General features: G+C 39.3%; 1 protein-coding gene across 1 annotated transcript; it reads right to left on the bottom strand.

The window, feature by feature from the left end:
• Nucleotides 1–6: 6 nt before the first annotated feature.
• On the bottom strand, nucleotides 7–27,650 carry trpc4b (transient receptor potential cation channel, subfamily C, member 4b). The gene is made up of 12 exons (XM_084419031.1): nucleotides 27,454–27,650; nucleotides 26,979–27,121; nucleotides 25,790–26,217; nucleotides 12,470–12,988; nucleotides 7,509–7,845; nucleotides 6,250–6,389; nucleotides 5,859–6,172; nucleotides 5,443–5,638; nucleotides 3,857–4,048; nucleotides 3,566–3,607; nucleotides 3,359–3,448; nucleotides 7–1,687 (listed from the first exon to the last, which is right to left on the bottom strand). The coding sequence occupies exons 3-12, from the start codon at nucleotides 26,165–26,167 to the stop codon at nucleotides 1,130–1,132; spliced, it is 2,766 nt and encodes a 921-aa protein (XP_084275157.1). The 5' UTR covers nucleotides 26,168–26,217; nucleotides 26,979–27,121; nucleotides 27,454–27,650; the 3' UTR covers nucleotides 7–1,129.
• Nucleotides 27,651–27,938: the final 288 nt, after the last annotated feature.

The following is a 27,938-nucleotide window of genomic DNA, read 5'->3' as shown; positions in this document are numbered from 1 at the left end:
GAATTATTACTGAATGTCATGTGGTCCATGAAAGTCAGGTGAAACTGTAACTTATAAGAGCACAGAACATTTCAAGAGTTAGAACCTTATCCAACATCACAATATTGAGGATAGTGCTTAGAAATCTGGTAACCTGACCCATAGACATCCGTAGCCTATTATGAGTGCTATACTTAAATTGCATAGTCATTATTCTTTTTAAATTAGGCTGTGCATCATGTGGAACTACATCTAGATCATTTGGAGCTCAAATGCGATTAAACTCTATTCTTATTCATTTATACACTACCGTTCAAAAGTTTGGGGTCGGTAAGATTTTTAAATGTTTTCTATTTTACTATATTATAAAATGTAATTTATTCCTTTGATCAAAGCTGAATTTTCAGCAACATTACTCCAGTCTTCAGTGTCACATGATCCTTCAGAAATCATTATAATAATGATTTGCTGCTCAAGAACATTTATTATGATCACCATCATTGTTAAAAATAGTGCTGCTTAATATTTTTGTGGAAACCATGACACATTTTTGTGGATGCTTTGATATATGAAAAAGAACAGCATTTCTTTGAAATAGTAAAGACAATTATAACGTTACTAAAGATTTTTGTCACTTTTGATCAATTTAATGCATCCTTGCTGAAAAAAAAAGTCACTTCATACCTTTGAACGGTAGTACATATGTTATATAATAATAATAATAATGATAATAATAATAATAATAATAATACCAACCATAATAGGCAGTTTCTCTGGGCATTATTAACACTTTTTCAGGGAATAACACGATTGTTATTTTTCAATCGGTAATGACAGTGAAAGGATGCTGCACAATGAAAATGTGATGATGATGATGATATATATATAAAAAATACTATTTAACAGGTCAGTGTATAGTGCTTTCCCGAGCTTTCTCCACTTCTCTTCCTCTAGATTTATGGTTGCTTTTGGAGTCTGTAGTCCTGGGAAGTTTCTTGAGTCCAAAACCAACCAAGCAAATATCTTTTCCTGAGACTAATTTCATCTCACAAAACCTGGCCCATATTAGTGCATAAGAGAGGATACTTCAAGAAGTACTTCAGCTAAATATGAGATTCAGATAATCCTTGGTTACAAAAGGTCTGTTTATCTAATGTTCATGTGAAGATACAATGTGCTCTTTCTCTTGGTCCTCCAACACACTTCCCTCTTCCTCCATTAGGCACTTTGATTCATTCTCTTCCTGTTCAACCTTTCCAGCCAGAGGTTTCTCAACCATTTCCTCTCTCACCCAGTCTAATATATCAGGATCTGATTCCTTTGTTGCCTCTTCAGCGAGTGAGTAGATCTTATTTGGATTGAGACTGGTATGTTTCTTCGGGAATAACCCAAAGTCTGTAAACTCTTTAGGGAAGTCCTTCCTGGCTTTGTCTTTGAGCATCGGGTCAATCAAAGCTACTGGTGATCCATTGACCTGACAACCGAGAGACTCCCTTGTCTCCTCAGAGTTGTGTTGCTGTAGCGATGCAGTGACATCGTACAAATGTAGTTTGTTCTGCTGAAGAGCCGAGGAATGCTGAAGCGAACAGTCTGGATGAGAAGCATCGGAGGCCGCAGTGCCCGGCTTATTCGCACGAGTACTTTTCTGGTTGCCTTTCATCATTCCAATGACTTCATAACGGAAGCTAGATATGTCCTGCTTCAGCTCCTGTTGAAGTGATGACAGTCCACAATTACTTGTGTCTCATAATCGAATCGCTTATTTAAAGGTGCAGTTTTTCATTTAAAAAGTTTCTCACAATGACTAGTATTTTGATAACCATGTTAAAATGTTTATTTAAATTAGATGAAGACTAATTTCAATGTACATGTGTACTAATTTGATATAGGAAAGAAAATAATATTTTATTCAACCTATAAGAGGTCACCTCATGGTGGCTGCCATGTTGAAATCACATGACCCGCCACATATAACTTTATCTCAGAATTGTATCTCTTTCTACTATTAGACACTTGCAAAATACATTAATCAAGAGTCATATCATATACGGGTACTTCTACAATGGCACTGATAACTTAAAACTATTGCTGTGATGTAATGCTTCATCCACACCAATACGTGTCAGAGTAAAGTACAAGACTGAATGTGAATATATATCTATATCTATATCTATATCTATATATCTCTCTCTCTATGTATATATATATATATATTTGGTTTCACTTTATTTTGATGGTCCCTTTAACACATTCTGTTGACTAAAGTAAGATTGCACCTACATGTCTACTAACTCTACTAACTAACTTAGAGTGTTAGTAGACTGGTAGGGTAACCCCTCTTTCACACCGCAAGCGTGAGCGGCTCGTCCGCGCAACTACATCGTCACTGCAGCAGCAGACTCTCGCGAGTATTCACACTGGAAGCGTATAAGTACAGCGTCATAGCAGCGGCTGCAAAGCGTGTTCGGCAGACAATATAACCATTTCAAACAATGGGTAAGTTCTTTCAACATTTTTGTTTTTATACATTATAACTTGCAGAATATTTGTAATACCTGGAAGAGTTTGTTTTATCTAAAATCGTTGTTCATGGTCTACTTTACCGCCGTACGTATTTAAACATTTTGTTTTAATTACTTTTAGAACGTGTTGTTTTTTGGGTCATAAAGCACTTTCTCGACCTCCACGATCAGCCTCGTGTCATCCATTGATACAGGTTGTGTTTACGTCATCTGCCGCATGCACATGTTTACTAGAGCCTATACTGTATAGCATAGTGTCTGTGTATTGGAGTATTACATAAACTCAAATAAAGTTTATATTGTATTTTGTGGCTAGTTTGACTTTATTTTATTTTTTATAATAATACACCATACTTTCATCCAAAATGAATAGTTAAAAAATTTAAATGGGTAAACACATATTTGTTATAGCCTACTTAATTTACTTTTCTGGCATAATTGTTAAAACACTAGACATTGGCATTGTTGTTAAAACTCTTGACATTCTTATTCTGTGCATTTTGAGCACGTTTTGTGTTAAATCACATTTATTTTGTCCATCAAAAGTGTGCTTTCACTTTAATTGAGCGTGAGCAGCACAGCAAAAAATAGACCGGACGCCGAAACCCCCGCTGCACTGCTGTTCACGCGCTGCTCCTGCTCCCGGTGTGAATGCACTCATTGATTAACATGGACGCCGAAAAAAATACGCGCTGCTCAAGCGCCGCTGACGCTTGCGGTGTGAAACCGGGGTTAGGGTTAGAATAAGTTGACATGCAGTTGCAAAGTTACTTATAGTCAACAGAATGTTCAAAATAAAGTGTTACCATATTTCTTTTACAAAGCTATTTGTAGACAAATAATTTTTCAATGCTTACTTTAAAATTCTCCTCTGTGAGACCCTCCTCAGTCTTGGCGTCTCGAATCATGGCGGCCACATATCGTTTTACTAAGTTTCTCAAGACTTCCTGCATTTAGGGAAATAGCAGTACAATTAATTGACGGAACAATGACAAAGAAATCAAATCATAGAGAAAGAACTGTATGGTGAAATAGTTTTTAAGTATTTTTTAGTGGAAAACTACCTGGTATTGGTGGTTGAGTCTCACATTTTCAGCAGCTCTTCTCTGAAAGGACAAAAGGAAGAATATTTGTAATGCATTGATTCTCTCTGTCCCCAACAATATTAAAGTGTCTGCTGATTCAAAGACAACCATGCACACTAGACATCTTATGACACATATTTAGTTGAAATTCCCCTTAAACTATAACATAATATTAACCTTTTCGCAATTTTTTTTATAAAATTCACATTTCTGTGATGTAAGACCAAAGAAGAAGAGACATAAAATAAACAGTTTTTCACAGAGTCTCACCCCTATTGTCCCAAATGTCTCGGTCCTCTTTGACCTCCTCTTGAACACAGTCACCTTAATCCATGTAATCAGGTAACATATGGATTTGGGACTGGGGATAATGTTGAAGGGAGGTGGCAGGGTGCCTCCTTCCTCAAAATAACTCATCCATAATTTAGTTCTGGCAAATTTCCATTCAATATCAGCATGGTCCTTCAGAAAAGCCAGAACACATAAATATGAGAAATGTACACGTTCTCAGCAGATGCTTTCATACAAAAGTGACGTATTTTCCAGAATATAAGTCACGTCTTTTTTTTATCATCTAAAACGTACTATGACTTATATTCCAGAAATACTTATATAATGCAACTAATCTAAAAAAATTAATTTGGATTTGTGCTGAATAAGAGAGGAATGTCAGTTTCCCACATGCCAGTAGTTTTCAGTTTTGCTTTAAATAAATTTGTTTAGGCTTGTCCTTCCACTATTCCACTATAAATTATGTTTGTTTTATACTTATATTTTTCATCTTGTGCTGCTCTGAATACTGTTAAATTTAAAGGATTTGGTATGCAGTGAGAGAACTAAAATATATGTTTATAGTCAGTGTTGGGGAAAGTTACTTTGAAAATTGCATTACTTAGTTACTTTTTAAGAAAAGTAATGTGTTAAGTTACTTTTGCGTTACTTTTTTCCACCTGGGCTGGGCTTTGTTTTTTAATAACAAAAAAAGTGGTATTTTTTGGCAAATGTAAAGACCTTTTCCCACCAAAAGTGAAATAATAAGCCTCAGGCTGAAGGAAATGCAAATTGTACAGTAGAGGGCACAGCTCAAACAAACCTTTCAGCTGTGCAGCCATTCTGGTTAACGGAAGAATAGGATGCAGGAGAAAAAAATTTAACACTTACTTTACCAAAAAAAAAAAAAAAAAAAAATCTATAGTCATTTTTGCTTATGGTTTAACTGAATCATCGAAGGTCAGAAGCAAATACATTGGTCAATAAAGTGAGATTAAATGCATAAAAATGTTTGCATAGTATTCTGATTCTGCATTGTTTTCTGATTTTATTTATTTTTAAGGAATATTGAATCTTTTTCGTGCAAATGAGATGAGTAAATGCAAGCTCACATTTAGTCTAGAACTACAAGAACCATGTTTACACACAAAGCCTCTTCACTTCGATTTCTCTCAACATGGGGACAAGAGAACTGTCAGTCAATAAATGGGTAAACAAAGTAACTTGCATTACTTATTTGAAAAGGTAACTCAGATATTTTGTTGTAAATTTTACTTTACTAGTTACTTGAAAAAGTAATCTGACTACGTAACTCAAGTTACTTGTAACGAGTTACCCCCAACACTGTTTATAGTTACTGTCTGTAAATATTTAATATGGTATTTCACATAATTTCTGAATATAACAATAAAATGTGACTTAAACACTGATGTGACTTACTGTGTCTGTGCAATTTGACCCAGTGCGATAATCATATGTGCCTTATTTTTTCAGAAAATACGGTGTAATATGCAACAATTTCCTAGAGTAGGACATTATGAAGATATATCTACAAGTGCTCAGGTCAGACCTCAGAAAGGACTTACAGCGATATGTTGATATGAATTGTTCATCATGGCAATAAGCATATTGAGGAGGACCACCAAGGAGATGACGTTATAGGTCCCAAACATTGTGGCGCCCACAAATTCTGTGAACTTGTGGTCAGCTTGGACATTAGTCACATACAGACTGATCAATCCAAAAATTGACCAAAACAAAGACTGCAAGGTCTCAAATAGCCTACAAATGGAATACAAACAAAATTAGGATATGCAGCTGCAACTTATACACAACTTTTCAGCTTTCATTGTAACCTAGGGGCCGGAATGACTAACTATTTCGAATTCAGCTGATTTATAAAAATAAAAATGCAGGTGTAGTAGACAATGAAAATAGATAAATTATGCATTGAGATATGAGGTATTAGGAATTTAGATATTAGGCCTTTTCCGAGACTTACGTTGAGAAAGCATTGTTTTGACGTTCGCAGCGAATGCCTTTGCAGTTCATGCCATCACTAGTCTCGTAGTAGAAGTAAAGCTGATTGAGTCCATTAGCAAAGGCAAGCAACACCAGGCAGTAGATGAACAGGAACTTTAGGATGTCCAGGAGCATCCGCCCTAATGATATCTGCAAAGGACCTAGGTGAGAGTTGGCGGTGAAAAGCGAGATGAGGCGTAGAGAGCTGAAGATGTTGGCAATGGCGAACACTGCCTCAGCCACCAATGTGGGGTGCCACATTTCCCAGGTTTCCCTGGGTTTGCAACCACTGTACTGTTAGGAAAGAAGGAAGAGTAACTTACTCTAGTTCCATTCCAAAGTGATTCCCACCAGTGATTGATGTAACATACCTTGACATATGCAACAATCTTCAGTGAGATGGTTGCAAGATACAAGGAATTCATCACAAAGTCCATAAGATTCCACCAGTCATGCATGTAATCTTGAAATCCACCATCCCACATCTGCTTGATCTCAGTCCATATGAATCCTGCAAGAGCAGCCAAGAGATTTTGTTGGTTCATGTTCAAAGAACTGGCCCAAGATGAATCTTGCAAATGTTGCATAGAGAACATATAGTAAAACTGCAATTTTATCTTATTTTACTTACAACAAAAATGGATTTGTATTATTTTAGTTGTTTATTTTAGTTGTAACTTTATACAATAAACTATTTTATTAGTTAATGAATTAGGTATCAAACTAAAAATTATTTAAAAAATATATATATTTATTAATATTAATGGGTAATGTTAATTTGTATATGTACTAATACATTTTTTAACATTACACATGTCTTAAGTTAAAATGCATGTATTATGATTTATTCAGCAAGGACACATTTGATCAAAAGTGACAGTGAAGAGATTTATAATGTCACAACAGATTCCTATTTAAAAGAAATGCTGTTCTTTTGAACTTTCTACTCAAAGAATCCTAAAAAAACGTATCACGATTACCACAAAAATATTAGGCAGCACAAAAGTTTACAACATTGATGGAAATAAGAAATGTTTCTTGAGCAGCAAATCAGCATATTAGAATGAATTCTGAAGGATCATGTGACACTGAAGACTGGAGTAATGATGCTGAAAATTCAGCGTTGCTATCACAGGAATAAATGACATAAAATGTATTAAAAAAAGAAAAGAATTTTTTTTACTTGTAATATTTTTCACATTATTACTGTTTTACTGTATTTTGATCAAATAAATACAGCAAAACGTTTGAATAGTAGCATTAACCTTAAAGAATAGTGTAAAATGTTAATGAATTAAACATTATTGTAAAGGGTCATTATTATTATTATAATTTGTTACTATAATATTTTGGTATTTTTGCCTTTAAAGTATTGAATCACAATTCTATCTCAAATTCTTTTAGACATTTATAAACTTTTCCATGCACTAGTGCAGGGGTGTCCAAACTCAGTCCTGGATGGCCACTGTCCTGCAGAGTTTAGCTCCAACCCCAATTAAACACACCTGAACCAGATAATCAAGGTCTGAGGGCCCCTGCACTAGTGTATACTAATACACAAACAAATACAGTAGCTCAGTTTAGGACCAGATTATGAAATCATATCAGTTCTGTAGGGATGTGGTGTTACCTAGAACCCAGGGTAGGATCATCCACTCCACCGTGGTGGGCTTTGGTCCTTGACGATCAGGATTGTTAGAGACTATGTGCTGGGAGGTCAGCAGCAGGAGGAAGAGGAAGGTCAAATAAGAGGTGGTGTGGCAAATAAACTTGATGAAAGGCTTGCGGATGAAGAGGCCATAGCGGCTCTTGGGTGCCACCAGGTAACACAGGGAGAGCAGGGGGAATAGGAGGCCGATGAAGACACAGGTGATGAACTTGCCAGCCCAGTGACGTCTCCTCCAGCCAGGAAATTCATCATACCAGCGAGAGGCCAACAGCTGCTGGCAATTTGGCTGAGCTACAAACTGAGAGAGAAAAGAAGAGAGGAGAATACAGGGAAATCATACGTTACTATCCAAGTATGAACAGGTGGTCTGGGAAGCAAGCTGGCAAATCAGGAATTTTCCGGTCAGATTTCCCAGAATATTCCATTTTTACCATTTACAAGACTTACTAGAATTTTATGTCTGTGTACATATATTACTTTGGCATATTTTTTGTTTTGTTTTAATGACATAGGAACATCAACTCAAAGAAACATCATTACGCCATGTATTCCAGTCTAACTGAGCCATAAACTGTCAGTAAAATTAAATTACAGCACAAGCAAACTATACATCAGTGTTTTCAGCAGTTTCCCCAAAGCCAGACTCCAGGATATACCCATGTAAAGTGAGCATTAGTGTCTAATAAAGTCAGAATGATGAAGTGAACATGAACAGTAAGGCAGGAGGTCTGAGTTTCTCTCATTTATTCCCATTCAGACTGCTGAGCCTCCAACACAATATAGTCAGCATGCTGCTTCATACTGCATGGCAGTCAAACACTTACACAAAGGTTTGTAACGTGATTTGACAATCATATTTTTGTAGCCAAAAAAACAAACAAAGCAGCCATTTAGATGCCAAGATCCAAAGGCATAGACGTTGTGAAACGCTAAAAAATTTGTATTATTCATGTCCTTTCTTAGACATTTTGTTAATACAAGTTATAAATATTATATCTAAGATAAAACCGAAAACTATAAAATACAGAAAAAAACTAAACTATAACTAAAATGTAAATGTAAAATGTAAAATCAAAATGAGAACAAAATTAAAAATTATAATAACCCTTTCTAACACATCCACTATATCATTCATAAGGATGCAGAATGAATTAAGTAATTCAGTATATGACCAAGTATGCACTATAAGCCACCTACTCTAAGTTATATTAAAGTTTTTCCTCAATCGCTTTGACTCAATTCTCGAATACGATTTTTTCTCTCTCAAAGCAATAAGATCTGATTTGAATTTCTTATTTAGAACTGCATGCGTTTTGGCGTGTGTGCAAAAAAGTACAATTGTCTACAATTTGCACAGAAGCTAAATGCACATGGCTTGTTGATCAGAAGTTGATTCTCATTGAAACTGTCAAACTCTTCGCAACTAAACATTCTTTCATTGTGTGAGCCATCACATGCCAAATGACCCATTCAACAAATATTTCCAGGGAGAAAAATACATCTAAACATTTTGACCAGTGTGATGACAAAAACAATTTTTTATTTAGGTGGCATTGTCCAATTTACTGGCACAACACAAGCAATTAAGTTCTGATGTTCCAGCAAACAGTTGTGACAATTGATTGTTAAAAAAGTTCTTAAAAAAATGTGCAGAAAAAAAAAAAAAATGTGCAGAAAAAAAAAATTAATAATCATTATTTTTTAATTATGTGCTTGGCCCTGAAACAGCAACTCGCAGCCATATATTGACTCTTGTTCTAGCTGCTTATTTGTTCTTCTCCCTCATCCTCTTCATCTTGTCTCCTGTGATCAGCCCAAAGCCATTAACAAAGCATCTAAAATGTCAAGCGGAAGTGGGAGGGCGCCTAACCAAATTACAAACAAATGCATCCTCATTACAGCCGAGCCAGTCGTTCTGAAGGCGATGAGGTCAAGTCTGAGATGAGTTTAAGTGTTCTCCGTCAGGGCCGATTAGCACGGTACAATCTGTTCTTCAGATCAAATAAAGAACTCTGTCACGGGGCTGCTGTGCAATTGACAACATCACCTTAATACACCTCAACGGGACAAATAGGGACGCCACTTCAAATAAAAAGAAACATGCTAAGCAAACACTGTCAGAACGTGTACTGTTTTACTGCTGCACTCTACAGCAACCAGTAAAATTTTTTTAAAAACATGCCAACTGACTTTATACAGGACCAAGTTCATTTCTCCTGTTTCTTTTTCATAATGGAGGCTTTCAGAACTAAACTTACAACAGCTTGAAATATTCACACAACAAATAAAATGAATTTACCGGAATATGAAAAGTGAGGAAAAAGTGACAAAATCTACATCACATGGACCTTTATGTGAGTTATGAACTATTTAAGCACAAAATGCTTTACCTTCACAAAACATGCTATCATTTCCCACTCCATCAGATTCTTTAAGGAGGTTTGGCTGTGATGTATAGGCTCTTAGCAGATCTTCTGCAGATGTCAGACCACCATGCCATCATGTTATACAAACTTTGAACATCTGAGGTAATACAAAGCATGCTGCTTCTGATCTGATCTCTGATTGTATAGTGGATATTCACATGCTTAATTGGATACATTCTAGTTACATTTAGAGTAATACGATTAGTGCCGGTGTGACTGTCTCTGCCATTTCCAATGATTGTGTGACTACTGGAACAAATGCCATTTAATCTGAATGGTTTCATGTCTAACATGATCACGGGTTGAGAAGATTATGACCAATGGATAATTATGCAACTCACATTCAATATTAATGATTTGACTGCACTGAAACTATTGGCTGAGAACTCAGCTTAGCTGGATGATGACATCACTGTTTTCTGCAGAGCTGCTTTATAGCTGAATTGAACTCGTTTCATAATTGATGTACTTTACACAATGTACTTTACTGAATAATGACAGTTTACTGTTGTCTTTTTTTAGAGCTGCATTACAGCAGAATTGAATTATGTTTGCATCATTGAATTATTGTTTTCTGTGAAGCTGCTTTGAAACAATCTGTACTGTATAAAGCGCTATATAAAAATAAAGGTGATTTGACTCGCATACAGTAAGCAACAAAACAAAACAAAACAAAACAAAACAAATAATTCATCTAAAAAAATCCTAAAGTACTGGCAAAAGGCGGCAAAATTATTTGAGCAAAATGGCTGCAGGATATGTCACGAATTGCTGTTTAATATGTATATAATTTCTGTAATTGAATTTAAAATGCATTTGGAATTTATGATTCTTCATTTTCACATTGCATTTAAAAAAAATGACAAAGTAGCAGAAGGGCTGTGAACATGGCTTCTGGATGTGGACTATTGTTGAACAAAGCAATGAAACGTGTACAGACTTGATCCAAGAGGCAAAGTAATTAGTAGCTATATGAACCCACACTACATGCTGAAAGTGGATTAACTCTTCTCTCCTACACTGCAGTAAGTCATCACAGGTCAAAAGGGCATCTTTTAAGAGATCTATACAGCGCTGAGGCATGTGATGACCTTTTCAAGTGTGAAGAAAATTACCCGATTTTTAGTTTGGGCTTGTAACACTTCAGTGCTTTTAAATGAATGCACAATAGAGGCTTGAGTTTCATCTGGCACCCCTCAAGTATTGCTAAGAGGACCTTCTTAACATTACAATACATGTGGAAAAAAGTTCATTTGTCCTTAAAGGTTGTATCAGCGATTTCAGGCCCAAAAAAGGCCCAAACATAAATGATCACATTCATCTAATCTTTCCTAACAATCCGCTAGCTGTCTCTGTAGGCAGCCTAGGCTCTGAGATCTGCACACAAAAACAATTGGTTTCACCAACCACTCAATACCAAAATAAATAGTGTTCCAACCAATCACCGACAGGGGGTGGGTGTTGTGAGGTTTTGCGCTCGTGCACGGCTGCACGCGTTGGTTGTTGGTTCCTGACTGCACGCGTTGCACTGGTTGTCAGTGATTGGTTGGAACACTATTTATTTTGGTTTTGAGTGGTTGGTGAAACCAATTGTTTTTGTGTGCAGATCTCAGACCCTAGGCTGCCTACAGAGACGCGGTTTTTGACGGCCTGCTTATGGGACGGGCAGCTAGCGGATCGTTAGGAAAGATTAGATGAATGTGATCATTTATGTTTGTGCCTTTTTTGGGCCTGAAATCGCTGATACAACCTTTAAGCTTAGTCAATCTTAGGGAGAGTGTTAATCACAATCAGCAAGAAGTAATTAGCATTTTTTTTCTCTTTAAATTGAAGTATTTTACCCACACTGTAAAAAAAAAAAAAAAAAAAAAAATCATGTTCATGGTTTGTTATTTGTTTTTATCTTTTGTCAAATCACCTTGGATAATTAATGTGTTTCAGATAACATATTTAGATTTTTTTTTTTTTTTGTATTAAACCAATCTACTTAATTGTATAACTTGTATTTTAATTTCAATGAACTTAATTCTAAGGCAACCAGGTAACTTACTATTTTAAGTTGAACCAACAATGTTTTACAGTGCATAAAAAGCCCCAAAATATCTGGATATTTTAGTTACACATAAACATATGAATGTCACTGTATTATATAATAAAAGTAAGCAAAACATCGAACAAAAGTTTCAGGTTTCCAAAAAAAAAAGAAAAAAAGAGTCTTGCACAATAATTAATTGTATGGTACATTGGATGAAATTACGATATAAATTAGAAAAATATAAATCCCGCACACTAGACTACTTAAGTTTGAATGATCACAAAACTATATTTAAATGTGCAACATTTCTTCAACAATTCAAGCAGGTTTCGAAAATATATATAAATGATCCTGAAACCAGTTAGTATTAAAGCAAATTTAAAAATATGTTTGGTGATGGGTTTGTGCTTGTAAATGCAACCATTGTAAGAAAATACATCATCTTCAAAACAGAACGGTACCTCTTTTTGGCGGTATTTGATAGCCAATTTCAGGCGAGCCAGCTCATTATTGGCCTCATCCTGCAGCAGGTTGACATCATCACGGAAATTGAGGATCAACTCCAGCTCGCGTGAGGACCGGGTCTGGTCCAGGAGATCCTTCGCGAAGCATTTGCACTGACGGGAGAGCTCCTCGTATTCAGTTTTGAACTCGTTTTCCACTTTGCTGAGTTCCTGGAGCTCCCAGCTGAGTTGGAACGCGGTGAGGAAAGGATCCTCGCTGGATAGGGCAATGAGAGAGGGGCTGGCTAGGGCCTTGTAGATGTTCAGCCGGGAGCGCGAGTGTCGCAGACTGTCCACGTCCGAACTGGAGACGCACTCTATGCAGTTACAGCGCACCTCATGAGGCTGGGGGACCGACACACCTTTTTGCACCAACATCTTGATGATCTCGTAGTTGTTGGTGTGGGCAGCCAGGATGATGGGGGTGATGTCAGGAGTGAAGTCTGAGAACTGTTTATCGAGCAGGATGGGTGGTACCTGGTTAGAAATGGGAAAAGATGGATTAAATTCATCTGATGAAACATATATACCGGTACACTGCATTTCACTATACAGCGGCCCAAAAAATGAATGACACAAAAGTCACCAAAAATATCTGAATATCATTGCATTACAAATGAAATAACAAATTATAGTATTAAATATGCTACAATTCTTTAAAATAAATGCCGCTTTATTTGATATTTTGTCATAAAATGTTTAATTGTGAATTAAGTGTCCAAATATTGCTGTACACTGTATATATTTGATATAGGATTGAATTTGAAACCATTTTTATAAATTTCACAAATTATTGCAAAGTAACACACTGAATTAAACATGACATTTTGAAATAGAAAGACTGAAATGGTATTTTCTTTTATAACCTACTCCAACAATATTTTTATTTAACTTAAATAAAAAGTTACACATTTTCACAGTTTACTGAAATACTGAATTAGTGACATTGTTCTATGCTATGAAATATTTGTAAAAATGCATACACTTGAATAAGTATTCAACAGGGTTATTATTATTATAATAATTAAAACAATATTTAATAAAATATTGTTAACAAAAAAAAAAAAAAAAATTACAACTTTTTTTAATTTCAGCTAGAAATTCAGCTAGAAATTAATTTAATTTGATGAACTAAAAAATAAATTACTATGCATAACATTGAATGAGTATTCAACAGGGTTATTATTATTATTATAACTACAACAGAAAACTAAAATAATATTTAATAAAATAAACGTTAACTAATAAATAAAATAAAATAAAAAAATAAAATAAAATATGAAAAAAGTATTTTATTTCAGCTAGTAGCCAAAGCAACATGAAAGATATAGGCCTACTAAAAATTTATAAAAACTATAGACATTAAAAAAAATTAAAAGGTACCAAAACACACAACAAAATTACTAAAACTTTAACTGAAATTAAAATAAAAACAGAAAATCTAAAAATCAAATTCAATACATTAATAATAACCATAATAGTAGAGCTGCACAATTAATCGATAAAAGATCACAATCTCGATTCAAACACCCATGCAATCTTATTCCTAAATGACAGCAAGAAGTACTGGGATAAAAGTTTATTTATTGTAATACAACTAAAATAACACTGGTATTCAGAGCCTGTGTTGACAAGCGTTTCGTGATGAAAACAATTGTCTTAATGAGAATGCATTTGCTTTCCAATTGCCATCTCACTGTGAATAGCTGAAATAGCCACACTTGCCGAATAGAAACCACACAATTAAGCCCTTGTTATTATTCAGATCTCAAATGTGAAGGACAGCTATGAGAATAAACACTAAAGAATATTCCAATTGGGAGAGAAAAACAAATGCATAAATCATGAAGAAGGGTATAAAACAATAGGAGCATCCGCTGTTGGTTCAATCATGATGAAATGGAAGCTACATCAAATGACCCAGACATTGTCGAGGAAAAGGTCTTTCCTGAAAATCCTCTGAGCACGAGGAAAAACGCTTGGGAGAGAGGCTACAGAGAGGCCTATGATCACTTTGAAGTAGCTACAGAGCTTCAGTAGCAGAGAAGAACCGTGTGAAATCCTTTCTGGAGTTTGGCAAGGTTTTTGCTCGAAAAGCATAATAGTGACCCAGTTGCAAAGGGAGAAGCTTTTCTAGCCAAAACAATATGTGTGGCAAATCTAAAAGTGCCCACAACAACAAACAACAATACCTCCAATACAATGATGTTGGTTGAAGCACAACGCTGTAGAGATGCTATTCATCAGCAAGGATGGCACACCTTATTAAAATAGAGGACAATCATGAACAGCACAATATGGAAGGAAATACTTATTATAGAAATAGAAGCTTATTTTCAGGACAATGGACAAGGGCAAGGATAAATTAACATCATTAGCATCTTAAGAAAAAGATACTGACTGTCCTAAAATGCTACAGTTTAAAAACTAATCCATACGACTCATCCAACCATGAAGTACATGCAGTATTTTAATCCTGGTGCTCAAGAATAATCCATTATCCTAAGAAAAATCTGCCAAGAAGCCTGGCCAAAATCATATGTGAAATGCATGGACTGACATTAAAGACTTGAAGATGTCATCCTTGTCAAATGCAACACTAAAAAAAGATTATAATAACCTATAAAACAAAAATAATCAGCCTATTACAGTGTTTTAGCTTTAACTATATATATATATATAACCATATCTAGCTTTAACTTAAAATATTACATAGATCAAACCATCTAATAAAGGACTTTTAATGCACTACAATGAGAGAGTTGGTTAAAGGAGTCATAACCTAGTATTACATTGGATACCTACTGCTGTATTATAGTCTTTCAGGCCCTTCTAAAAAAGAAAAGTGGAAAAAAAAATAAACACAGACCTACTTTTACCCTTATTTCTGAAGGCATTATTGTCTCGCGAGATCAATGCGATGTTTTGGCTGTCGTGGACGCTCATTTTAATAATGCAAATGAGGGGCGCGTTGATTGGTTGAAGGAAGGAGGGGGGTTGACACGCAGGTAACTTCGGCATTTTGACTGAGACATACATTAACATCGGTAACGAGCTAAAACGTTCTCTTACGAGAGGTCTCTCGTACTGCGTAAGATATCTTACGCTAGGGGAAAATCCTTTTCCGCGAGATATTGAAGCCAAAAATTATCCTTAATTTTGTAATAATGCAAAACGCGTTGCAGCAGCAATGCAGACAAAGGCGAGACAGCTCGCGCGCCTATTGGCTGCTCTGCGGCAACTGCAGCAGCCTATCGAGCGAGGCCTGGCGTGACGTCAGACCCAATCAGGGCACTTCGCGCCCGCTGCGTCACGTCCCGCCGAAATGGCCGTGGTCTAGGCCTATAAATATCGCTCGCAGGCAGCTATTATCTGATTTTTCATCCTTCAAGCGAAGCACACGCATCGCTGGAGCTGGATAAGAAGCTGCGCCGTCTGAAAGAGAGCACCTTCAGCGGGACGAGTCACTGAAGTCGCTGGCCGCGCCGCCTTCCTTGCCTTCCTGCTGCGCTATCCGGCGTTATATCCTTTCTCTGCTACTGTGTTTATGTATGTGTGTGTGCTCGCCGCCGCGACACACACTCCCATTGCACTCTTTTCCTGATCACGCAGCTCTCGCGCTCGCTGACGGCGACTGCCCTCACTGCGAGCTAGTTACTGCCTATGGTGACTCTGAGGACTCACCTGGCATCCTTCTCCGAGACTTATAATACTCGCGCTAACTGAGTTATAATGTGTCTCCCCCTGTGGCCCAGTGGCAGACACTCTGGTTTTGCACGCGAGAGACCCGCGTTCGATCCCCGGGTCTACCGGCAGATAAAATTATGCCGTCAATGCTCGCTCTGTCAGTTCCCTGAAAAGGCGACTGCAGATGTGTATTTTGCAGCCAACGAGCGCGTTGTACAACTCGCTCGCCTGCACCCAAACACCGTTTCTATGGTGTTCCGTGCGTCACTGGCGTAAGGAAAAAAAAAGGGAGTTTTTCTGGTCCCGCTGCGGACGGACCAACCTCCTTTTTCCTATACATTTCCCATTCCCCTCTGGAACTCAGGCGACTGGAAATGTCAATATTGCAGTGAACAAGCCTGTTGTAATGCACGCAGGCCTGTGATAAACGCCAGCATGTTGACGCTCTCTGTTTCTATGGCAACTTCTCGCTCGTTCAGTTCCAGTAAATGTGACTGTTCCAGTGTATCCTGCAGTAAACAAGTCGGTTCTGTCACCCGCTTGCCTGCACACAAACGCCGTTTTTACGGCTACCCAGATAAATCCCATAAGCATGAATTTTTCTGGTGTCTCGGCCACGGCCGATGGTGCTTTATGTGTAGAAAGAATGCCCACTGCCCAGTGCCCATCTCTACACACAAGCACAGCCCGTCACACAGGGCTTGCGCACATGAATCGACTCAGACCGATTGCGCTTCAAACATGGTGAATGTGCCCACTACCCAGTGCCCACTAACACCACGTTATGCATGTCTCACGGTTTCTGTAAAAACAAAACCAACGTGCACTCGCTTCACTCAAGCGAACGATGCTTTCGGTGTGATATGTGCCCGCTGTCCCGCGCCCACATTCACACATAGACATGACAGTTCCTACGGGAACCGCCCAGCCCTCCCCCTTGCGGTTGACCACCGCAGAGGAGTCGAGCACGGGCAATCTGCCCGCTGTTATCAGCGCGCCCCATGCCTCAAATGTCACGAGCGCCATGCTTGTGTTACAGCACGCCGAAGCTTCTCCATCGCTGAGCGAGCGGAGCGCGCTTCGTATTCAACGCAACCCCTAGCTATCCATGCAGACGCATGGGCAAAGCTACCCGGGGTTTCGAAGTGGGTGCTGAACATTATAGAAAGAGGCTATTCGCTGCAGTTTCGCCGACGCCCTCGCCGCTATGTGGCGCGCGTCGAGACCACGGCAAAAACAGAAGTAGCACATCTACTTCGAGCCGAAGTGACGAAACTATTGAGCAAAGGGGCCATAGAGCCTCTCTCTCAAGTTCAGAGCGAAGGAGGGCTATACAGCAGATACTTCCTGGTACCGAAAAAAGACGGGGGTCTCAGACCCATACTAGATCTAAGGCAACTGAACAAAGTGCTTGTGAAGCGACAGTTCAGGATGCTCACGACCAGGCAAATCCTTGTGCAGATTCGCCAAGGAGATTGGTTTGTGTCAATAGATCTGAAAGACGCGTATTTTCAAATACAGATAGCGTCACGTCACAGGCGATATTTGAGATTCGCCTTCGAGGGCCAGGCATATCAGTACACAGTCCTGCCGTTCGGCTTGTCCCTGGCACCCCGTACATTTACGAAGTGCATGGATGCGGCGCTCGCACCCCTCAGAATGAGAGGCATGCGAGTGCTAAACTATTTGGACGATTGGCTGATTCTAGCGCAATCTCGCGCAGTGCTCATAGAACACACGACCATTTTACTCGATCACCTCGAGGATTTGGGTCTGAGTGTCAATTGGGCGAAGAGCTCCGTCACCCAGTCAGAAAATATCTTTCCTGGGCACAGAACTGGACTCACTATCCATGATAGCGCGACTATCACAACAGCGCGCGGTAGACATTCTTTCGAACTCTTTTCGCTGCGGCGCGTCTGTCCCGCTCAAGAGATTTCAGAAGATGCTAGGTCTCATGGCCTCAGCATCGTCAGTGCTCCAGCTGGGCCTGCTCCGCATGCGCCCGCTGCAGTTTTGGCTGAAAGCGCGAGTCCCACGCGAAGCGTGGGCACCCGGTTTGCTTCGCCTCAGGGTCAATCAGAAGTGCGTCACAGCTCTGAAACCCTGGAAAGCGAACGACTGGTACCAATCAGGTGTAAGCCTGGGGACTTCCTCGAGGGTGAAAGTGGTGTCCACGGACGCGTCCACCTCGGGATGGGGAGCGCTGCTCGAGGGCAGACTGTTCTTCGGCCAATGGTCAGAACGGGAGAAGCTCCTGCACATAAACTGCCTCGAAAGGCTGGCAGTAGACAACGCGCTGACGCGTTTTTGTCCCCAAATAAAAGGTCACCACGTCTTGGTCCGTTCGGACAACATGTCTGTGGTGTCCTACATAAATCGCCAGGGCGGCATCAGATCCGAGAAACTGTACAGGCTGGCAGAACGCCTCCTGGTATGGGCTCAGTGCAACCTGCGCTCGCTCAGAGCAGCGCACGTGCCAGGGATCTTGAATATAGGACTGGACAGACTGTCCAGGAACAATGTTCCGGCAGGCGAGTGGTCTCTACACCCACAGACAGTCCATCTGCTGTGGAAGAAATTTGGCAGAGCGGAAGTGGACCTGTTTGCGTCTCAAGAAAACGCTCACTGTCAAAAAAAATTCTCCAAGAGCAGGAGCGCGCTGGCCCATGTGTGGCCCCGCCGCCCGCTCTATGCTTTTCCCCCCGTCTCTCTCCTGCCTCAGGTGATAGAACGGATCAGGGAAGAAGGATGCTCAGTACTGCTGGTAGCACCGTTCTGGAAAAACCAACCTTGGTTCCCAGTCGTGATGCAGTTAGCAAGTACTGCCCCGTGGCCAGTACCAATGAGGAGAGATCTCCTCTCACAGGCCCGCGGCTCGATCTGGCATCCTCACCCGGAACTATGGTCCCTTCATGTCTGGGCCATCAACGGGTACATGTTGGACTCCCTAAAGGAGTATTAAACACGATCACGCAGGCTAGAGCTCCGTCTACAAGACGACTCTATTCTTCGAAATGGTCGGTGTTTTCGGGCTGGTGCACAGCCCGTGGTGTGTCACCCACAAACTGTGGTGTGACGGAGGTGCTTTTCCTTCCTACAAGAGCTGTTGGATGGGGGCAGGGCCCCCTCCACGCTCAAAGTTTATGTGGCGGCTATAGCAGCGTTCTCAGAAACAACGCTTGGTCAGTCAATAGGAAGGAACGATTTAGTCATCCGCTTCCTTAGAGGGGCTAAGAGACTGAATCCTCCCAGACCTCCCTCAGTCCCCGTATGGGACCTTTCTACGGTTCTGGAAGCCATGAAAGGTGCGCCATTTGAGCCTTTACAGTCAATCGATTTGAAACACCTGTCTTTCAAGAAGGTGTTTTTGCTGGCTCTCGCTTCAGTGAAGCGCATAGGGGATCTGCACGCGCTCTCTGTGAGCGCGGCGTGCATGGAGTTTGGGCCCAATGACTCAAAAGTTATACTCAAACCTAAGCACGGTTATGTTCCAAAATCCCTCAACACACCGTTTAGGGCGCAGGTTATCTCCCTGTCAGCCCTACCGGTCCCTGATGAGGAAAAAGACGCGAGCCTCCTTTGCCCAGTCAGGGCATTACGAGCTTATGTGTCTCGCTTGTCTGTTTTCAGACAGACGGAGCAGCTTTTTGTTTTGTTTAGCGGACGTTCTAAGGGACTAGCCGCGTCGAAACAGAGCCTATCCAGATGGATAGTTGATGCTATAGCGCTGGCATACGCCTCCAAGGGCATGCAGTGCCCATTGGGTGTCAGAGCGCACTCCACGAGAGGTATGGCCTCTTCGTGGGCCTGGTCAAGTGGGATTGCCTTGCAAGATATTTGTATGGCGGCAGGCTGGGCCTCCCCGTCTACATTTATAAGGTTTAATAACCTAGAGGTTCCCGCCCTGCAGGCCAGGCTGCTGTCGGTCTAGATTTACCAGTATTATCTGACCTGATGCGATCAGCTCAGAATGCTGCGTCTGCTGAGCACAGCTCAATGTTCGACAGTATAAAGCTGGGCAAACTGTGTAAGACCCACATTTCCCCATCAGTTCAGGCCGTACCCCGCCCTGTCTGTATGATGAAATTCGCGTCCCATCGACGCTGCTATATGTGGAAGAGTGAGGCTGCACCCCTCCCTCTTCCCGGACTCCCTGTGAGTTCCCTGAGTGATTGTGCACTATATGTACCCCGGACTTTCGCCCTTGGGTCTTTGGTGTCAGATCTCAGCATGCACGGCGTTTTACATTGGGTCCCCTAGCGTAAGATATCTTACGCAGTACGAGAGACCTCTCGTAAGAGAACGTACTCGGTTACTAACGTAACCTCGGTTCTCTCTAGAAGAGGGAACGAGTACTGCGTATCTTGCCGTGCATGCACACGCTCTGGTTGCTTCGATGATGAAAAACCAGATAATAGCTGCCTGCGAGCGATATTTATAGGCCTAGACCACGCCCATTTCGGCGGGACGTGACGCAGCGGGCGCGAAGTGCCCTGATTGGGTCTGACGTCACGCCAGGCCTCGCTCGATAGGCTGCTGCAGTTGCCGCAGAGCAGCCAATAGGCGCGCGAGCTGTCTCGCCTATGTCTGCATTGCTGCTGCAACGCGTTTTGCATTATTACAAAATTAAGGATAATTTTTGGCTTCAATATCTCGCGGAAAAGGATTTTCCCCTAGCGTAAGATATCTTACGCAGTACTCGTTCCCTCTTCTAGAGAGAACCGAGGTTACGTTAGTAACCGAGTACGTTTGTTGCTATTTTCTCCCACATAGGTTTATCTTTTATTTAATGTCAATTACATTAACGGAGATGTAGTCTACTTATTTTATCAGCTTACAGTGGTTATTGAGATGAGACGTTTACTATCATGTGCTGTTTTTGCCTTGTTTCACGTTATTTAGACATTCAATATTTTTCTTCTTTAGACAGGTAACGTGTTGTTTTTCTTTATGTTTATTATTACTTGACTGTTTGTTTTATTTATCTATGTATCGTTATGTATTCTATAAAAAATCAATACAATGATATGTTGTCATATATAGTTATATAATATACAATAAAGCGCACACACATTACGATACGCCAGTTGAAAGGGTTGTTGGGACAGCGTCATTAAAAATGAATTTCATCCACTGGTCCCTGATAGTTTCGTCCGATTTTGGGAGATAAAACACATTTACATGTTTTTTATGGCAATCAACCACAGAGCAAGTCCGGTGTGCACTCGGTTTCTCCATCTTTCTCGACTGAACTGAATATGAGGGGGAGAGGGGAAGTGCGGGCTTCCTGCTGCGGTGTCCATATATGGTATATCCTACTACCTCATGACGTCAAGAGGGAGCTGAAATCAAAATCTTGTATTTGAGTGCACGTGCACGCGCGCTGGTTTATTTACCCTGAGGTAAACAAACGCTTCACTTTTAAATATCGGCTTCCCGGCCAGTGTATAATCGTTAGTCGATCATAACATACATTGATTCTCGTGGAAAAGTGAAAATTGCAGGTTATGACTCCTTTGGTTAAATATGTCGTTTAATTGCTGCACCGATAACATCATGAAACAAACAAACTCAGGGGCCATTTACACGACTCGGTTTTCAACCAAAAACAGAAAACTTTATATGTTTTGGCAGTACATTTACACGACAGCGGCATTTTGGGTGCCTGAAAATGCAAACTTTTGAAAGTTCAAAGTGCAAGTTTATGAAAATCAGTCTAGAAAGCACCAACTTCTAAAATAATTTCACATTTCTACTACATAAATGACCCAATTTAAATACACATTCATCTTTCCAGCGGTGAAATATCCCTTTAAGGTGCGTAGTGTTTCTTTATACAAAGTGACCTCGCCAACCATAGTCTCTATATTATGTCTATGTCGCCAACTACTGGCCTGGCATGAATAATACAGCATTTTTATTCGTTTTCGCGGATCTGTGTGAATAGGGATCATTTTGACAAAGTTGTCATCTGTACAAAGAAAAGTGCAAAAAAAGCTTTTCCGTTTTTAGTACATTGTTCGCGTGTAAACACACCCTCACAAAAATAAAAAAATAAAAAAATATAATAATAATAATTTTCCAACAGGTTTGGTGAAAACTCCCCCCACCTGCCATTGGTCAGGCAGCACCAGCTAGTCCCACCGCCAAACTCATGCCACTGGTTAAGCCATAATGATTTATTGAAATGCTCAAACTATAGCACCAAAGAGTTACACTTTTCACAGATGTATCAACCTGATTTCTTATGAAACTTAAACGGGGCTTGGAGAAAACACTGAGGTGTTGCAATTAATATTTTACACATAATGAAAAGACTACAGTGTGTGAACATTCTAAACATACACCAGGCACATGAAGGGAATTGAATGACTGCAAATCCCCTATTGATTATGCTATTAGCATAAATCTCAGCTACATTCTTAAATGTCTGGATGGTGTTTTATTATTGCCCAGCAATTATGTATTGAAAGCAATTACAAAATATATGCATTTACAAAATTTGCAATTCATGGTTATATTAATAAAATTCATTTCAAGGTCAGGACACAAAAGAACATATATGTGACCCTGGACCACAAAACCAGTCTTATGTGTAATTTTTTAAAAATTTAGATTCATACAGCATCTGAAAGCTGAATACATAATCTTTCCATTGATGTATGGTTTGTTAGGATAGGACAACATTTGGCCGAGACAACTATTTGAAAATCTGGAATCTGAGGGTACAGAAAAATCGAAATATTGAGAAAATCGCCTTTAAAGTTGTCCATTTGTATTGGCGTTAGTGCTGCATCCATTCACAAAAATAAATGTTTTATATATTTAAGGTGGGAAATTTACAAAATATCTTTATGGAACATGATCTTTACTTAATATCCTAATGATTTTTGGCATAAAAGTAAAATCTATAATTTTGACCCATACAATGTTTTGTTGGCTATTGCCACAAATATACACGTGCAACATAAGACTGGTTTTGTGAGCCAGGGTCACAGTTTAGAAAATGTTTAGACTGAAATTCGGTGGGATCAAAAATAAAATGCTGACAGAATTTTCATTTTTGGGGGGACTATCCCTTTAAAGTAAAATCTGTAAAACCAGCTTATATCCACTGCTTTAAAACAGTGAAGTGGATAATATCTAATCCTTTAGTGGCAAGTGTTGATGCAATTTAAATGGGGAGCTGTAAGATATACACTAATACATGAAGTTCTGTGATCACACAACATTTGGGGGAGATGGATAAAAAAAAAAAAAAAACTGTGAGAGACAAAGAAAGAGCATGAAAGAGAAAACCAAGCAGCATGTGCTAAAAAAAAATGACTAAAAGTGAGAAAAAATAATGAGTTAGGAAGGAGTGAAGTGAGAGAAAATTAGTTGAGAGTTTATAAATGAAAGCCATATGCGAAGAAAAGGTGCGATTTGAAGGAAGGGGGTGATTAGCACATTTCGACTGATATCTCCCTCCTTTTCACAAGAGCTCCAAGCCCACAGTGACAACAGCAAAAGCTTGACTATTTGAGGAAGATAATGAAGGCTCCAGTTGGAGAGACGTGTTCAGGCTGGCAGCCACACTGATTATCTACTGCAATATGACGCTTTGAAGCTCATCCTAGAACGGAAAGGGGAAGGAAACGAATTGGAAAAGTAGAGGGCTTGACTTGAAATGTCAGTAAGATGACAGTTCAAGTGAGCTTTGTGTTTAATAAGTGAAAAGAAGCCATTCTCATGATTCATTACTTACATTTCCAACAAAGCTGAGAGACAGGATTTTTTTTCTTTAACTTCTAAAGAAAAAAGACCCTTTACCGGAGTATAATTTTTAATGACACCTGATCTGAGCAGTGCAACTCATTCCCAAACTGGAAAGAATGCTAAAAATGTCATTTCCATTTTAAAATAATTGGACCTATTATCAGATGCTTTCAGTTGTGGAATAATTAATCATGGATGACAATATGAATGCAAAATAGACTTCAGGTTGAAAGACTTTTATTTTGCCTGAAACTGCATCAAGACAGCTGTCAGTATCAGTATAAGACCTTTGTGCAAAATAATAATAATAAATTACTCCGTTCTCCTTAAGAACAAAAGAGAACAAGTTTTTTTTCTGCCCACATAATATCCAGTTTGCTTATTTAATACTTGTTCAGAAATGACTAGTTCCGTAAACAACCTGCTAATATGATAAAGATCACATGCCATAATATCATAGTTTCGTCATCAGAATCATAATTTAGGAAATCAAAGCCAACAACCCGTGCCTGTGTACTCACTCGCCCTCTTGTGGTCTTTAGATATGCTGATTTAGTTATTTGCATATCAAAACATTTAATAAATGTGACATTAATAGACATAGACATGAAGAGACACAGAGACACAGAGACAGAGGAAAAGAAAAAGCGCTCAGGGATTGCGGAAGGAAAGATCAGATGCGCAGCTGCTCTGGTGCATCCATGCCATCACTTCTCTGAATCAGTGCCTCAGCATCCAGTATATTCCTACTAGCCAATAAAGGACAATTAAATCAAAGTTAAGAGGAGAGGACATACAAGTAAGGCCGAGCAAAGTTGAAAAACTAAATTTTAGAACAACAGTTATTAATTCACATGCCTGAGTGTCTGAACACAGAGCTTTTTATAGCAGGCAGTTTTGTCCTCTGAAAAAAAGTTCATATATCAGCATTGACAGTTGAAGACGTAATTCCTTTTTTAGCCCTAAAAGCACTCCTATCTGCAATAATGGGTTGTTTACTTTACATGAGAAGTTGATAAGAGATGTTTTGAGGGTTTCACTTTCAGAGAGACCCAATAGCAACATCTAAATTCAGACCAACTGTACAAGTTCTGTCGTTTTGAGGGTTTCTTTTCAGGACTAAAAATGACCACATGCATGTTCTGGGTCACAGAGAGAAGGGAAAAAAACATGCAAAAAGCAAATAACAAAACGAAACTACTCATATAATAATGCACAGTTAGGATAGCAAAATAAATAAGCGTATTAAACTGCAGGGAGAAGAAAACGCCTCCACTTTCTGTTATTGTTGACATCACAGGTAGTGTGCCTGATAGAACTATTTTGCCAGAAATTCATCCATCACTTGGCAGAAGTTAACCAAATAAAAAAAAAAACAATTTCTTGGCACCTGCTTAATTTGGCAATTAATTGTTTTGTGCAGACAGCATGATATTAAAATTCAAAATCATTTATCAAAACCAAAATTGTCAATGTGTTTTCCTGTTCATGTTAATATTTTGCATATTATTGTTGTTGCATAGTTAAAATAAAATTATATGTTTTATTTTAAAGACATTTGACTTTTCTTAACAATAAGTTTTGAGTCAACCTGGTTTACACTAGTCAGGCTAGTCTAGTTTGAAGGTTTTTAAGGAGTTTGGGCACTTATAGGGTTAGGGTCAGCCAATCAGTAAACACAGAAAACCATGCATCTAAAACAGTAACCACTTCAAAGACTTTATTAAGTTATGTTATGAAATATTGTTATAGTTTTTCTGGAACATTAATTTATTTGTCAGTTTTAGATAGATAGGTCTGTGAGTTAGCAAACAAGTACTTTACGCAAACCTGTTTCTCTCCACTGGGCTTCTTGTGGTTCAGCAGGAGCTCCACGGCCCCCACCACCTCTTTACGGATGGCATGGAGCAGAGCGTCACCGACATACACGTTGAAGCTGAGGAGCAGCTCGATGATCTCCAAGTTCTCATTCTCAATGGCAATGAGCAGCGCCGTGCGCCCCAGAGGATCGATGCAATTGATGTTGATCTTGAAGTAGATCTCCGCCTCCTCCAGCGATAGTTTCACGCTGGCGTAATCGCCCTTCTCCACGGCGCTGAGGTAGGACTTCTCCTGCCCCGAGAGCTCCGACTCGGCGCGCACTATACGCAGCGGAATGCGATCCCGGTACGAGGAGTTATCCGTTCTGCGGTAGTACAGCTGCGACATTGTGGCTCAATCCATCACAAAACAGGTGGAGAGCGAGAAGTAGAAGCAACCTAAAGACAAACACATTCGTGAAATGTTTTATAATGACATTCTGTTCAAAATCCGTTTTAAGCTGTTCTAAGTATAGCAAGTACAAGGTGGTAGAGCACACTAACCAGCAATAAAACATCTACCCGTTATTTTTATTTTATTTTATGTTTTAACATTGTAGCTGATTGATAGGAAGTCCTGCAAAAGGCTTGGCACATATTTACATAAACCACAACAATAATCGTTATTATAAAAAGTTATTAAATTGTAAGAATAAAAAGGAAGTAAAAATGAAAGAAACTTCAATATCAAAGTACAACCATTAGTCCCTGGTGGTGTGAAATAAAGCAATAAATACTAATAGGAAGCTTTACTCTTCAAATTACGCATATTTTACGCAGACCTTCCCAGCTCATGTTTTAGAGATTAAAAACGAAACGGTTCTTGGTTTGAACAGAAAACCACGCAAACCTGCCAAAACAACACACCAATCTCAAAATTACGCACGCTTACGCCGATAGCATCATAAACTTCACCGCTTTATACGGCTTCAATTTCATCAAGGATCACGACTCAACTTTAAAAGATCATGTGGAGGTGGATGCGTTAACATCACAATTCCCATTATACACATGCGGTCAAATAAACAATGCACAGTTCAAGGCTTTGGGAAATAATGCTGTACTGTTCTACTAAGCTCAATGCGCTACAAAACCCTAAAACTCACCTTGCTGTCTCAACTTTGATTCTCAGATTTATTTAGTTTATGCGGTCAACTTACCCGATTCATCACAGAAAATACTTTTGGAGGAGTATTCCTACGACCACACGAGGAATGTTGCGCATGGTGACTGTGTTGTGCTGCCACGGCACCGACGCACCGCTGGAATCATGCTGGAATTGCAAATTCATTACGCCCCACGTCTGTCATAGTCCACAGAGCATTGTATTAACATAACGTTTCCTCTCTGTTATTTCAGTTCAGCTGAGCCCTAGTCTGACGTAGATGATGCTGACAATGGTAACCAAATTATAATAACCAAATTAGTGAATTACGTAATGCACGTGCTTCGTCAGAGAAAATAATTAATGCACTCTTACAATCCGAGAAAAAAAGTTGTCCTTTTTCGTAAATCACATAGCGGCGTATTGTGCGCTCGGTGTTTTTTTTTTTTTCTTTGAAAGAGACTGCAACTACAAAGGAGGGGCATTTTAGCTAAACAGTAAACATTACTAAACTTGAAAGACTGCCATACCTGTTAAAATGTTAGGGAGACCGGTAGAGGTGTGGATTGTACAGAATTCTGGATTCAATTTACAGATTTCAACGAACAGATAAACATATTTAAAACAGTTACTGAAAAGATGTGTATGTTGGTCGCGCTGTATTTTGATTCAGTAAAAAAGAACCGACTCATATGAATCATTAGCTCGGGAATCTGACGACAATAGTCACACTAACCGACTCATAAGGGTAATTTGTTTGGGAATCATGTTGAGGGCGCGTGCACGCAACAGGAAGTAAGCGCGCAAGGCTGTCCTAAAGCGCTGGACATCATGCATCGTGTTCAGGAATCATGAGATGTCAAGGAAAACATACTGTAAGTTAAATTAAGTAGCCAATTTATTATTAAGCAGGAGGTGTGCACTTAATACACACCTCCTGCTTAATCAACACGAAATACTCTTAGTTCTTTGTATTCAACATCTATTTACACAGTTTAAGGATATGTTGTAGACT

The sequence above is a fragment of the Rutilus rutilus genome, assembly GCF_951802725.1.
Source record: "Rutilus rutilus genome assembly, chromosome: 9".
Taxonomy (NCBI): Eukaryota; Metazoa; Chordata; class Actinopteri; order Cypriniformes; family Leuciscidae; genus Rutilus; species Rutilus rutilus.
This window is presented reverse-complemented; position numbering and strand designations above follow the sequence as displayed.

Excerpts from the sequence above, each read along its gene's own strand:
- trpc4b (XM_084419031.1), bottom strand. The coding sequence starts at position 26,167 with ATGTCGCAGCTGTACTACCGCAGAACGGATAACTCCTCGTACCGGGAT. Across the intron at positions 6,390-7,508 it reads GATCCTACCCTGGGTTCTAG|GATTCATATGGACTGAGATC; the intron begins GTAACACCACAT and ends CTGCTCTTGCAG. Across the intron at positions 3,449-3,565 it reads GACTCAACCACCAATACCAG|GAAGTCTTGAGAAACTTAGT; the intron begins GTAGTTTTCCAC and ends CCCTAAATGCAG.